This window comes from Orycteropus afer, unplaced genomic scaffold (genome assembly GCF_000298275.1).
Source record: "Orycteropus afer afer isolate SDZICR_OR568_19922 unplaced genomic scaffold, OryAfe1.0 scaffold00006, whole genome shotgun sequence".
NCBI lineage: Eukaryota > Metazoa > Chordata > Mammalia > Tubulidentata > Orycteropodidae > Orycteropus > Orycteropus afer.
The window spans coordinates 15,039,040-15,052,691 of NW_006921593.1; the positions used below are offsets into that span (position 1 = coordinate 15,039,040).

Below are 13,652 nucleotides of genomic sequence, written 5' to 3' on the forward strand. Positions count from 1 at the left end.
CACTCAACCCCCCACGGACGGGGCATTCTCATCCACGTTCAACGCCGGCACTCAACCCCCCACGGATGGGGCATTCTCACCCACGTTCAACGCCGACACTCAACTATCCACAAACTATGTCCTGAGTCCTGACTGACGACTCAATGTTTGCACGTCTTACCATTAGCGACGTGCTACACACAACACAGTAGATGTCTACATGTCTTACCGTTAGCGGTACATGCTACACACTCTGCTGCAGTGTATATACTGATCTTCTCATTCTCAGAGTTCAAAAACAAATAAAGATCCAATTTATAAAGATACTGGCAACAAAAAGCAATAATCATGAAAACTAAAAAAAAAAAAAAAAAGAGAGAGAAACATTTGACTTACATTAGAACTGACGTAGGACAGAGCCACTGTCAGAATGGAACCCCATCACAATCAGGGGCGACCTCTACAATTTCATAAATTGAAAGGAAGGGCTGGAATTTAAACCTGCTTTTAGAATGTGACCTCAGAGTTCACCTGTTCTTTGACTTGACCTCAAATATAAAACTCTTAACAGAGAACGACTTTCCCCTTTCAAATACATCACTGCATCAGACATCTTTCACTTCTGAAGGATTCTCTTCTGCTTACTGTTGTGCCGTCAAATGGATTCCAACTCACAGCACCCCTAGAGGACAGAGTGGAACGACCTCAGAGGGTCTCCAAGGCTGTCAGTCTTTACAGGAGCAAAGCCTAAACCAAACCCACTGCCGTGGAGTTGATTCCAACTCACAGCACCCCTAGAGGACAGAGTGGAACTGCACCAGAGGGTTTCCGAGGCTGTCATCTTCACAGAAGCAAATTGCCAGGTCTTTCTCCCAGGGAGCCACTGGTGGATTCAACCCACCAACCTTCCCATTAGCAGCTCAAAGTCTAACCAGAGTGCTACCAGGGCTCCGTCTCTACTCCTTAAAAATAAGCAAGGCCTGCTTCCCAGTATGGGGTCCTCCTTGCTACTGAAGACCACTCTGAAATGGCCTTTCCTCTCATCAAGGCTCTGGGCCTTGGTGGTAGCCACTCCATACTCGGACTCCTGAAAGCACCCGCTGCTCAGCCAGAATAACCACAGGAGCCCATGGAAAGAGCATATGTAATGTTTTACTTCATCTCCCTCCACGCATCATATTAAATATCTGAAATATATTAATCTTAAAAAACAGTATTAACACAGCACTTGCTGGATGCCGGCCATGGCATGAACCATGAGTCCAGATTGCAAAATCCCAGGTTCTTAAAGAATGGGAGTGGGTGTGGTTGAGTCCAGACCTTCCAGCTGCCCCACTGATGAGAGCGCTCTGGCACTCTGCAATGCGTCAAACTGGGAAGGAAAAGGAGCCGTAAAAAAAATGTTCATGGTCATTCATTGTTCTGTTGCCAGGGAGATGCTCGTGGTACAACAGGCCCTTCCTTTAGTTTCAAAGTGAAATGAAGACCCCAAAGCAGCTGCATCACGTGGCGGCCGAGCTGTGGCGACCACACGTGTGCAGAGCGCCCGGCAGGGTCTTCCGTGGCTGTGGCCCCCTCAGAAGCAGACCACCAGGCCTGTCCTCCCCGGCACGCCTCTAGGTGGAGGCACGCCACCCACCTTCTGGGGAGTGGCCAGGGACTCCCGATCCAAGCAGGCACACGCTTCTGGTGACCTCCCCGGAGCCTCAGTCTTGAAGAAGGTTTTCAGGCTTAGGGTAGCCAAAGAGAACAAAGTCTGCTTCGTAGAGTTTGTACAGCTGCTGCCTCCAGGCCAGCGGGATCCTGGCGAACCAGTCCTCCTCCCAGCTGCTGGCGGTTCTGTTGCGGTAGCTCGGAGGGAAGCGGAGCAGCTGGTCCACTTTGAGCAGCCGCAGCAGCTGCGTGGCATCCGTGTCCAGCGTCTCCAGCTTGCCCACAAAGTCGTAGTCAATCTGGCAGGGGTGGCAGAGGCGGTAGACCTGCCTCCAGTGCTCGTTGAAGGGCGCCAGCCTCTCGGTGTGTGGGTCCAGCAGGTACTGGATGAAGGTGTTGAAGGACACCTTGAGGCCGGCACGGAAGGCCTCGCTGACGGAGGCGGGCAGGCTGGTGAAGTTGGCATACGTCTTCAGCATGGGCACTGCGAACTTGCGGTAGAACTCCTCGTTCTCCAGCTGGAACTTGCTGCGGAAGGCGGAGATGAGGCGCACGAAGGGGTCCCGCACGAACAGGAACTTGGTGTACTTCTTCAGCTTGATTTTCATGAGGTGGCGTGAGAACTTGCCGTAGCGGCGCCAGAACTTGTTGAAGGTCAGGTGGGTGCTGGAGTTGTGGACGTGCTCGCGGGGGATGCCTAGCGGCTCCCGGTAGGGTGCCCCCTGGTCCAGCAGGCTCCCGCTCAGGACGATCATCACCCGCTTCCAGTTGGTGCAGGCCACCTTGGGCACATAGCAGTAGATGACCCCGTGGCGGTCGTCCACTATGAGGTGGTTCAGCTCATAGTTGGGGATGTCGTCGAATGAGCGCCCCTTGGTGGGGAAGGTGAGGCTCGAGTTGGCACAGTAGTCCTTCAGCACACGCCTTCGCTCGGCCTGCAGCCTGTCCTGGTCCGGGCTCTGCTGGGTGTCGTGGGGAGACCAGTCGTAGCCCCTCACACTTTCCTCCATGTTGCTCAGGCTGGGCCGGCTGGAGGCCAGCGAGGGGCGCTGCTCAGGCTGCGTTCTGGATGCGTCATTCTGCTTCAGGCTTGAGCCAAGCAGCTTGTCCAGGAACTCGTCCACGTCCGATGTGGAGTCCCTCCCCTCGTCTGGCCCAGGCGTGGCGGGTGGCTCTGGTGGGTGCGGCCTGGACAGTGATGTGTGCAAGTAGAAGTGGGCGGTGCCCACGTTGTCCCAGTACACGATGATCACCAAGATCGTGAGGAGGGAGCCCAGGGCCAGCCAGAGCCGGAAGAGCCGGGCTTTCACCATCCTGCGTGGACCAGTGGGCGCAGCCTCCACCCAGGCCCCTCACTCCAGGCTCCTGGACAGGTGGGGCATGGTGTGCCGAGCAACCTGGGGGCAACAAGACATGAAAGGAGACCTCAGCCCTAGATGCTCGGATGAGGCAGGGCTAGCCAGGGTTGGGCCCTCCCCCTACACCACCGGTCACCTGCTGCCCTCCCTCTCCTCCCCTCCCCCTACACCAGTGATGACCTGCTCCCCTCCCCCCTGTACCACTGGTCACCTACTGCCTCCCTCCCCTATGCTCTCCCCTGCACCACCAATAACCTGCTCCCCTCCCCGCTGGACCAGAGGTTACCAGCCGCCCTCCTTTCCCCCATTCTCCCTGCACCAGTGGTCACCTGCTGCCCTCCCTTCCACTTCCGTCCTCCACTGCGAGTTCCATCAGGGCCTACAGCAGCTGACCACTGCACGTCTCACACACACCCTTCATGTAGGGTCACTGGGTAAGGGCCTCATATATACACAGGCCACTGTGCTTACTCTACATGACAAGCTCACAGTAGGCATCACCACCCCTTTCACAGGTGAGAAAACGGCTCAGAGAAGAGACGAGCATCTGAGCGCAAGTTCTGGCCTCTGCTCCCTCTCCACCCCGCCCCCATCCAAAGTGCTCTACGTACAGCTGTGCTGCTCCCCACCTGACACGCGCCAGACCACACGCACTGCAAACGTACCATCTGTTAACCGACACAGCCGCACCTGTGAGGCCATGCCTACACTGGAGGCCGTGCACCCTGCCTCGCCCAGGCTCCGTCCCGTCCCTCTGCAGCACCAGCACTCGCCTACCGTTTCCTGGCACTGCAGTTCTGCTGGCGTTTTCTAGTTTTATTTCATGCAAGGGTACAGCCCACCCTGTTGTGTCTGCTGCTTTCACTCAGCACATTCACTGCGGGACACATCCACGTGGCCCGACACACTGACAGCTCACTGTTTTCATCTGCTGAGTGGCTTTCCATGGTAAAAAGTACTGCCTCTGGAATCAGAGTGGTACCTTACATCCACATGCATGAACACACACACACACACACACACACAAATACATGTACACATGTGCACAGGCATGCACAAACATGCGCACACATACGTGCACAGACATGCGCAACACACATGCATACAAATGTACACACATGCGGACATGCATACACAATTCACGTGTGCACACATGCATACACAGTTCACAAGTACATGCACACACATGCACACAAACATGCACTCACACACACACATGCATGCACACACACATCCTCGTACCTTCCCAGCCCTCTCCCAGGATTTAAGCCACAGTGGAAGTTGTGTCTTATTCACAGTGAAATGTGGTCAAAGGATGCAAAAAAAAACCAAAAAAGCACTGACCCACGTCACTTTAGTTTTGTGTCTTTCACTGTACATAAATTATATTTCAATAAAATGCATTAAAAAAAATGTGGTCAAAGGAGGGACCTGGAGAGCCCCTCCTGACTCTGTCTTGGTCACAAACGGACAAGAACACGACACTGCCGGGGTCCTTGCTCTTCTGACCCAGCAGACGCCTGCAGAGCACTGACGCAGCTCAGCCCTCAGACGGAAAGCCCACCTGCCTGCCGTGGAGGCAGCGGCAGGTGACAGCTGCAGGCTGACGGGGAAGCTGACTCATGGGACGGTTCTTGGCCCAAAGTACTGAGAAGGGTTCTCAAGTTCAAAGACAAGGCGCCTTCTTTTAGCAAAGATGTCTAATTACAGCCACTCGAATGTTTCCTCCCCTGGTTTATTAGCACTGAAATGAAACAGACTTTCGATCTATAACCCACCTACCATTTCAAGTTCTCTTCGTCCACGTCTATCTCAAGTGTGACAGTATCGGACAGCCCCTAGATGAGGAACGAGGAGTGCTGGGCTCTGGCTCTGTGTTTACTGATTTGCACATGACAGACAGGCAGTCATAGAACCTTCTAGGGCATCAGTGTGGCGGACCCACATCACCTTTACTTTCTAAAAAACAGCAAGGCATGTACTGATGTCCGTCCGTCACACTGTGGCTTGTGTGGTGCTGTGAGGCTGGAAGCTACACCCCGGTGTTCCAAACCCCAGCAGGGTCACCAGGTGGACAGGTCTCAGCAGAGCTTCTAGACTGAGACAGACTTGGAAGAAAGGCCTGGAGATGTACTTCTGAAAATGAGCCAATGAACTTTATGGACACAACAGAACACTGTCCAACACGGTGCCAGGAGACGAGCTGGGCTGGGAGGCGCTCAGAATACACTGTGACTGCGACAAGGCACTTGAGGGTCCCGGTGACCGCAAACCAAACACCAAACCCAACCCCTGCCACTGAGGTGATTCTGACTCAGAGTGAATCCCACTGGGTTTCTGAGAATGTAATTCTTTACAGAAATAGACTGCCCAGTCTCGCTTCTGTGGAGTGGTTGGTGGGTTTGAACCATCAACCTTCAGGTTAGCAGTCAGATGCCTTAGTCACTGTGCTACCAGAGCTCCTTAGTGACCATGAAGATAGTGTAAAAAGAACCAGCCACTGCTGCCCAGTCAATCCTGACGCATACAGGCCCTACAGCAAGCCTACAGAGCAGACCTGCCCCACAGGATCTCTGAAGCTGTCGTCTTTACAGAAGCAGACTGCCTCTTCTTTCTCCCACACAGCAGCTGGTGGGTTTGAACTGCTGACCTTCCGGTTAGCAGCCAAGCGCTTAACCACTGCGCCACCAGAGCTCCTGAGCATGGTGTGGGGCCAAGCAACATTTCGTTTTGTTGTACGTGGGGCCACGCACGTGGGTACGTGTTGGCCAAGAGTCAACATTTACTCAGAACGAGTAGAGCTCATTGCATGAGCTCAGATCCACAGGCCGAGGTACGCAGCAACCTCTCCCTGGGCAGCTCCACGGAAAGCAGGTTATGCATCTGGTTATTCCTGGAACACGGACTCCTAACAAGGAAGGTGACACCAAGACCAGTGTCATGCTGCTCCCAAACACTGTGGGTGCCAACCACCCACAGCCGCACGGCAACTCTAACACAGGGACAGTCAGACTCAGGGAGGGAGCATCCTCACACACTTCCCACCCTCAGTGCTGACATCTTCCCTAACGGTTCCATCCAATTAGGGTGGTGGCTGCACTCCTGTCACTCGCCCCAGAAGGATGAGGGAGCCCCGGGATATGCAGTGGGGAAAGGCTGGGAGAAGGCAGGCAGGCTGCACCCCTGCTGTGACCAGCCAGTGAGGGTTTAGACGTTACACTCTGAGGACCTATGGGCGTGTGCCAGCTGCAAGGACACCCCAGTAACTGATGTGTGTGTGGGGGCCATGAGCAACTGGCCAGCCGCGCGTGAACCACCCTGGGCGCCGGGACATTCTGACTGAACGGTCCTTGGTATCTGACTTTGTGGGCTGTGAGCATCTGTGTCATTGCTGCTGTTTTCCTGTCAGAAAAAAAAAAAAGTACAGTTTTATAAAGATAAACAACGACCAAAAAGGTGTGGCACACACTAGAGCAGCGTCACGGAAGCTCTGAGCCCACTGCTGACACGCTCCCCCTTCACAGAAGGTCAGCAGGCTGACTCCAACTGCCAGGTGCTTACAAGACAAAGCTTACATTTTAAAAACACTTACGATCAGGGCTGCATGGGGAGAGAGGCCCCCTCTCCTTCGAGATGACCAAGCTCATGCGTGTCTGCCTCCTGGGCCCGGAGCCCTGCCACACTCCGAAGCTCATCCCGGCCCTAGACTGGCCAGGCTTGGCTGCAGCTCCCCCGCCCCTGCCAGCCTTTCACCTCCACGCCTCTGGGGCATGACGAGCCCAGTCTGAGCAGCCACGGTTCAGTTTCAGCATCAAGGTACAAGGGCTGCCACCCATGCTGTCCATTCCGACCTCAAACAAGCCACAGACCCAGCAGCTGTAAAACAAGAACTTGAGCTAGTTTATTAAGAGCCCTGTGAAAGCCAGTGGTCCTTCAAAAGGAAGGAACCGTGACTATCTTAAAAAGCACGCAGCTTGTGGTTTGTAGAGCTGCGAAGAGAAAGCGAAGGGAGGGAGGGAACGACCAGCAGACGGTGGAGGGACCGAGGGGCAGCGCGGTAACCCGTGCGTGTCACAGGACAGCTGTGCTCCCAGGGTCTTCAGTGGCCAGTTTTCCAGGAGTGGACAGCCAGGCATTTCTTCCGAGGGGCCACTGGGTGCACTCCCACCGCCCACCTTCTGGTGAGCAGCACCGCCAACAGCAAACTGTACTGCTTCCAAGGCAGTTTCAACTCTGGAGGGTTTCTGAGCCAGTTACCGTCACGGAATGACTTTCGGGCAGTGCGAGGCTAATGTCCTGTTTAACACTGCTGCCGGGTGACAACGAGAGAAACAGGCTAGGGAGAGACAGACACGAGAGACCTTGCCTGCCTCAAACCCATCTTGGGGAACATTCACCTCAACAAGGAATTTCTCACTCAAAAAACAAGGGTGTCATTTCCAAACATGCACCTCCCACAAAAAGCCTCTGTGGTTAAGTGCTGCATCTTTCTCCCACAAAGCAGCTCGTGGGCTTGAACCTCCAACCTTTCAGTTAGAAGCTGAGCACTTAACCACTGGCCAGTAGGGCTCCTGGAGTCACCATATGACCCAGCCATTCCACTCCTAAGTATATACCCAAAAGACTTTAAAGGAGGAACGCAGACAGATACTTATACACCAGTGTTCAATACAGCATTCTTCACAATGGCCCAAAAGTGGAAACAACTCAAACGTCCATCAACAAATAAATAAACAAGTATGTTGTATGCATTATTCTACATAATTCAGTCATAAAGAGAAATGAAGTTCTGATATATGCTAGGTATGACATGGATGAACTTTGAAAACATTATGTTTAGTGAAAAAAGTCAGATACAAACAGGCAAATAGTATATGACTTCACTTATATAAAATACTTGTTGTTGTTATGTGCCATCGAGTCAGATCTGACTCATAGTGACCCCTCCTTGGGTTTCTGAGGCAATCTCACTATGGAAGTAAATTGCCCCATGTTCCTTCCAAGGAGTGGCTGGTGGGTTTGATACTTAGAATAAGCAAATGCATAAAGATCAAAATTTATTAAAGGTGACCACAGGCTGGGGAAAGAGGGAATGGGAGTTACATTTAAAGAGTACTGCATTTCTGTTTAGGGTAAAGAAAGTCATTTGGAAATGGATAGTGGTAAGGGCAACACAGCATAATGAATACAATTAGTATCACTGAATTGTACATTTTAAAATGGTTAAAATGGTAAATTTTATGTTGTATCTATTTTAGCACAGTAAAATTACTAATTAAAAAAGAAAACAAGCCTCTGTGGTTAGAAGCCAAGTGCAGGCAGGCAGCAGGTCCCCCACAGCTTCGGCCTCTCACGGGCTCACTGAACAGCCAGGAGCAGCAGCCCCAGCTGCTGGGAGCCTCCCGGGCATTCGAGGACGGGGCTCTGCCCCGGGCGCTTCATCCACCAGGAACCGTACTTCCCTAAAAGGGCAATGTCAAAGGCCCTAGTAAGTCCGACTACGGAAAGAGGTAAACAAACACACACCCTCCACCGGACCCCACCTCACGGCCACCCTGCACGTGCTCCGAGTAGAACTGCTCTCCACAGGGCTCTCCATGGCTGATTCACTGGAATCAGACAGCCAGGCCTTTCTTCCCAGGTACCTCGGGGTGCACTTGACCCTCTGACCTCTCGGTTGACAGGCAAGCTTGTTCACTGTCTGTATCGCTCTGAGATCTAAGAGGAGGCGAGGTTCCAAACGAGAACAGCATGGCCACAAAGACAGCGCTGCTTCGTAGCACAGGGTGGGGCCGTGAAACATTTTTCTAACGCACAGGACCCGGCAGCAGATGGTGCTAAGGGCGGCTCTGGCAGCGTCGGAGGAGCCCGGACCCTGCGCTGTCCACGAGGGTCCCGCTGGTCTAAACGACCCGTTACCCACAGCAGTACGCAGGGTTAGGACAGCTGTTGGTGACAGACAGTTGGATGGTGAGTTCCTTTCATGGTCACTCACATGCCATTCTGACAGTCCCACCAGTATCCTGATCTGCAGGAGACAGCCACACCGCCAGGTCCACAGGAAGAGCATGTCAAGGCCTCTGTGACAGTGTCTGCACACTTTGGTAGCAGGACTCATGCCTGTCACACAAAAGGACCGAGAGACACTTGCTGTGTCATCCAGAGTGGGGTTCGCCATGTCACCGGAGTGGGGTTCGCCGTGTCACTGGAGTGGGTTCGCCGTGTCACCAGAGTGGGGTTCGCCGTCTCACCTAGGGTTGCTGTGTCACCTGAAGCAGGCTTGCCCCGTCACCCGGAGTGAGTCTGCATGTGCAGGTCTGGTTTGCAGCTGCATGTTACAGACACAGGGGTCCTGGTGGCACGAACGGCTTGCAATCAGCCGTTACCCTGAAGGCGGCAAGTCTGAACCCACCTGGAAGCCCTGTGGGAGAAAGGCCCAGCAACTGGCTTCCGTACAGACGCTGTTGCTGTCAGGTGCCACCAAGCTGGCGCCAACTCACAGCGGCCCACGTAAACAGAACCAAACACCGCCCAGCCCTGTGCCAGCCTCACGCTCCCCGCCGCACCTGAGCCCATCGCTGCAGCCACTGTGTCAATCCGTCCTGTTGAGGGCCTCCCCGCTTTTCACTGACCCTCCACTTCAGCAAGCATGATGTCCTTTTCTCCACAGAACCTCCCTTCTGACGACGTGAGGAGGTGAGATGAGGTCTGGCCATTCTCCCTTCCAAGGAGCACTCGGCTGCACTTCTTCCAGGACAGATGCGTTCGTTCTTCTGGCAGTCCGTGGCACTTTCAGTGTTCTTCGCCAGCACCATGACTCAGAAGCATCCATAAAGATGACAGCCGAGAAAACCCTTGGGAGCAGCTCTTCTCTGAAACACACGGGGTCGCCGTGAGCTGGGGCCAGCTGGACAGCAGCTGCAACGTTAATGACGGACAGGATCAAACCAGTGAGAAGTGAACGCAGAGTGTGAGTGGGCTGGAATGAGAGCACGTGCCAGTGCAGAGGGTCCCCAGAGGGCACCCGGCCGCCCCCAGCGCAGGCTCTGCACAGTGGGGCTGAGGGTCACCTTCTGCGCCGACAGCTCCAACTCCAGCGTCACTGATGGGGTCACACTGGCCCGTGTTTTTCTAAGTCTGCTTTACTGAGGTATCACTCACATACAATGAAACCCACTCTTTCTTAGTACAGTCCGGTGAGTTCTGACAAACACTTGTGGCTGTGTAACGGACCCTAAGAAGACAGGGGACCCTTCTGTCACCCCTCCCCCAGCTGCCAGTCCTAGGTAACCTCTGACCTGCTCTGTCCTCTGGCTGTGGCTCTTCTAGAATGTCCTATCAGTGGGAGCGTGGGGAGGAGGGCTTGGGCTATGGCTTCTTACACTCGGCACCGGGCTCTGTGCACTCACCCAGGTGACAGGCTCACACAGGCAGGAAGTCCCTTTGCCTCCGCTGAGTGGTGTTCTGAGCGTGGTTACACCAGCAGATGTTCAGCCACTGCCTGTGCTGGGTTTTACGAGTGGGGCTGCTATGGACTTGACACACAGGCCAGGCCTTTGTTTTTTTATGCTGAGATTCATACAAAGTCATAAAGGAGGCATAAAAAATACCAGATTTTTCAGCCCCTGGGAGACTGTACCAGACCCATACAGGTAGACACCTGAAAGGACTCTCTAAACACTAATCAGATGACGCTCAGCACAGGGTATGCAGAGCTCAGATTATCAATACCTGTTCAAGTATAAGATTTTTAGGGGTACTATAATGCAAATCAGGAGCTCTGGTGGCGCAGTGCCTAAGGCATCCGACTGCTAACCAGAAGGTTGGTGGTTCAAACCCACCAGCCACCCCATGGAAGGAAAACTGGGCAATCTACGAGAACAGCGTGACCACAAAGACAGAGCTGTTTCGTAGCACAGGGTGGGGCCGTGAAACATTTTTCTAACGCACAGGACGTGGGAGCAGACGGTGCTAAGGGCGGCTCTGGCAGCTCCGGAGGAGCCCAGACCCTGCGCTGCCCGTCCACGAGGGACCCGCTAATTTACCGCCTCGGAAACACAAAGGGGGTCGCTATGAGTTGGAATCGATTCGATGGGAGTGAGTTTAGTGGGGTTTTTTTAATAATGAAAATCAAGAGCTCTGGTAGAGCAGTGAGTAAGCCATTTGGCTGCTAACCAAAAGATTGGTGGTTCAAACCCACCAGCCTCTCTGCAAAAGAAAGATGAGGCAGTCTGCTTTCATAAAGATTTACAGCCTCAGAAACCCAAAGCTTGCTATGAGTCGGAATCAATTCGATGGCAGCGGGTTTGGTTTTTATACTGAAAATCACAAGACAGACATATGGAGAGAAACTGAAGATCTAAATGAATGAAGAGATGTACTAAGTTCATGGATTGACAGCCTCGGTGTCAAGACATCCATCTTCCCAGACTGATCTCCAGATGCAGAGTGACCACATCAGAGCCCCAGCAGGTGTTCTCAGACATCGGTCACGTCATCTGTAAATTCCACCAGCAGTACAAAGCACCAGGAACAGCCAAAACAAGCCCGAAGAAGGAGGGAACTGGGAACTGCCACGGGCTGACTTCAATGCCAGCTATCAAGAAACCCCAGGCAGTGTGTAAGGACAGCCGCATAGACCAGTGCGCAATTCGTTTTCTACAGAGATGCCAAGTTAACATAAAAAAGAATAGTCTAAAATAACAATTACTTAAGTTGAAAATCAATTCAAATAAACAACAGTCCTTTCAACAAAGAGTGCTGAAACATGGTATCTGTATGGAAAAAACGAGCCTCAACCCCTTCCTCACACCTCACATGAGAACTGATTCACAGAGGATCACTGATCTAAACATAAAAGCTACAGCTCTCAGACTTTCAGGAGAAGATCTTCCAGACTCTGGGCAAAACAAAGACTAACAAGGATGCCAAAAGCACCAACCATAACAGAAAACTTTGATAAACTGGATTTCACCAAAACTAACACCTTCAGCTCTCCAAATGACACCACTGAGAAAATTCAAAGGCATACCAGACTGGCAGAAAACATTCTCAAAACATGTATCTGACAAAGGTGTTCCATCCAGAGGACATACATCCACACACTGCCATCGAGTGAATTCCGACTCACAGAGCCCCTGTATGACAAGAGAACTGCCTCACGGGGTTCCCAAGGCTGTCAGTCTTCATGGAAGCTGACTGCCACATCTTTCTCCTGTGGAGCACTGGCCTTCTGGTTAGCAGCCAAATGTTTTAACCACTGCACTACCAAAGCTCCTCAAAATACATAAAGAACTGTTCAAATCAATGAATTAGAAAACCATCAACCCAAGTTAAAAAAATGGTCAAAGGACTGGAACAGACACTTCGCAAAACAAGTTACACGAGTACAGGCAGTTGCCAGATTACGAAGGATTCTGTTCCTGAGTCTGTAAGTCCTTAGTGTTTAAGCAGATACATAAGTCAGAATGTGTAGCTGTGGTTCATACCTGGCATCGGTGAATCAAGTGTCTGCCTCAGAATACTGTGCGCACCACACCCGTCCATGCTGTAAAAGCACTGAAGCCACACTTGCAAACACATCAGACAACTTTAACGTAACAGTGCGGTAACAACATCCATCCACTATCACAAACCATCCTATGTACCTCATATTTTTCAGGACCACAGTCAAAAAACACTGCACCTTTTTTACTGGTTTACAGTGGCCTCCACCATGGTAGCGCACATGTTTTCCGAAGTGCTGCTATAAGGCCCCAGCACACTTTACTCAATGCTCACATAACTGTGATGAAACTGGGGCAAAGCAGTCACGCAGCCAGTCCACGTCTACACACCCAGAGACTGCTCAGTGCTATTGCTAGTGCCATCAAGTTGGTTCCAACTCAGGGCCACCCCACGCACACGCCCAACAGAACAAACCCTGCCCGGTCCTGTGCCAGCCTCCCGGTCGCTGCCAGGCTGGAGCCCACTGTCGTAGCCACTGTTGGTCCATTCTGTTGAGGAGCCTCCTCTCTTTGGTGACCCTCCACTTTACCAAGCATGATGTCCATTCCACGGATGGTCCCTCCTGAGAGAAAGCCCAAGTCCGTGACAGAGTCCCGCCACCTCGCTTCTAAGGAGCACCCTGACTGTACCTCTCCCAACACAGATCTGTGCATTCTTCTGGCAGATTCTGACACTGCTTAAGCCGGCATTTGAACACGGCCAACCCTAACCACTGTGCCACACTGGCCTCTGCAGGAGATGTTTTATGCAGACCTGGGGGTCTGTCCTGGACATTCAGATTTTCATTATCTATTTTTGAGAACTACCTCTGGCCCAAACAACCAAGCTTTGAGCACTCAGTCAAGTGACACAGCCTTCATTGCAAATGCCAAGGACGTTTCTTGTTTCATTCATTTATCCTACTGGTAAAATAAGCCCACACTGCCTCCTTCTTCCTCAGCTCTACACACACCCCATAAGGTAAACCTTTGCCATAGTGCCTGTCACCATCAACAAAAGTGTGGAACGCTTCTGTGACTCATGTCAGTTCCTAGGAGCCCAGGCCAAACAAAACCCACTTCCTGGAGTCCATTCTGACCCACAGCGCCCCTAGAGGACAGAGTGGAACTGCCCACAGGGTCTCCAAGGCTGTCAGTCTTCACAGAAGCAAAGCCC

At 52.5% G+C, this 13,652-nt stretch overlaps 2 protein-coding genes across 2 annotated transcripts in view; one reads left to right on the forward strand and one right to left on the reverse strand.

Annotated features, from left to right (window-relative positions):
* Window positions 1-1,685: 1,685 nt before the first annotated feature.
* CHST12 (carbohydrate sulfotransferase 12) lies at window positions 1,686-2,945 on the reverse strand. The gene has a single exon (XM_007941202.1). The coding sequence runs from the start codon at window positions 2,943-2,945 to the stop codon at window positions 1,686-1,688; it is 1,260 nt and encodes a 419-aa protein (XP_007939393.1).
* Window positions 2,946-6,623: 3,678 nt separating this feature from the next.
* The window catches only part of LOC103198777 (serine/threonine-protein phosphatase PP1-gamma catalytic subunit-like), a 9,578-nt gene continuing 2,549 nt past the window's right edge, over window positions 6,624-13,652 (forward strand). Inside the window, 1 exon segment of the mRNA XM_042781177.1 lies at window positions 6,624-6,689. Within this exon segment, the coding sequence (XP_042637111.1) occupies window positions 6,624-6,689 (66 nt within the window).

What these genes read in the sequence shown, in the direction of transcription:
- CHST12 (XM_007941202.1), bottom strand. Translation starts at nt 2,945, where the DNA reads ATGGTGAAAGCCCGGCTCTTCCGGCTCTGGCTGGCCCTGGGCTCCCTC.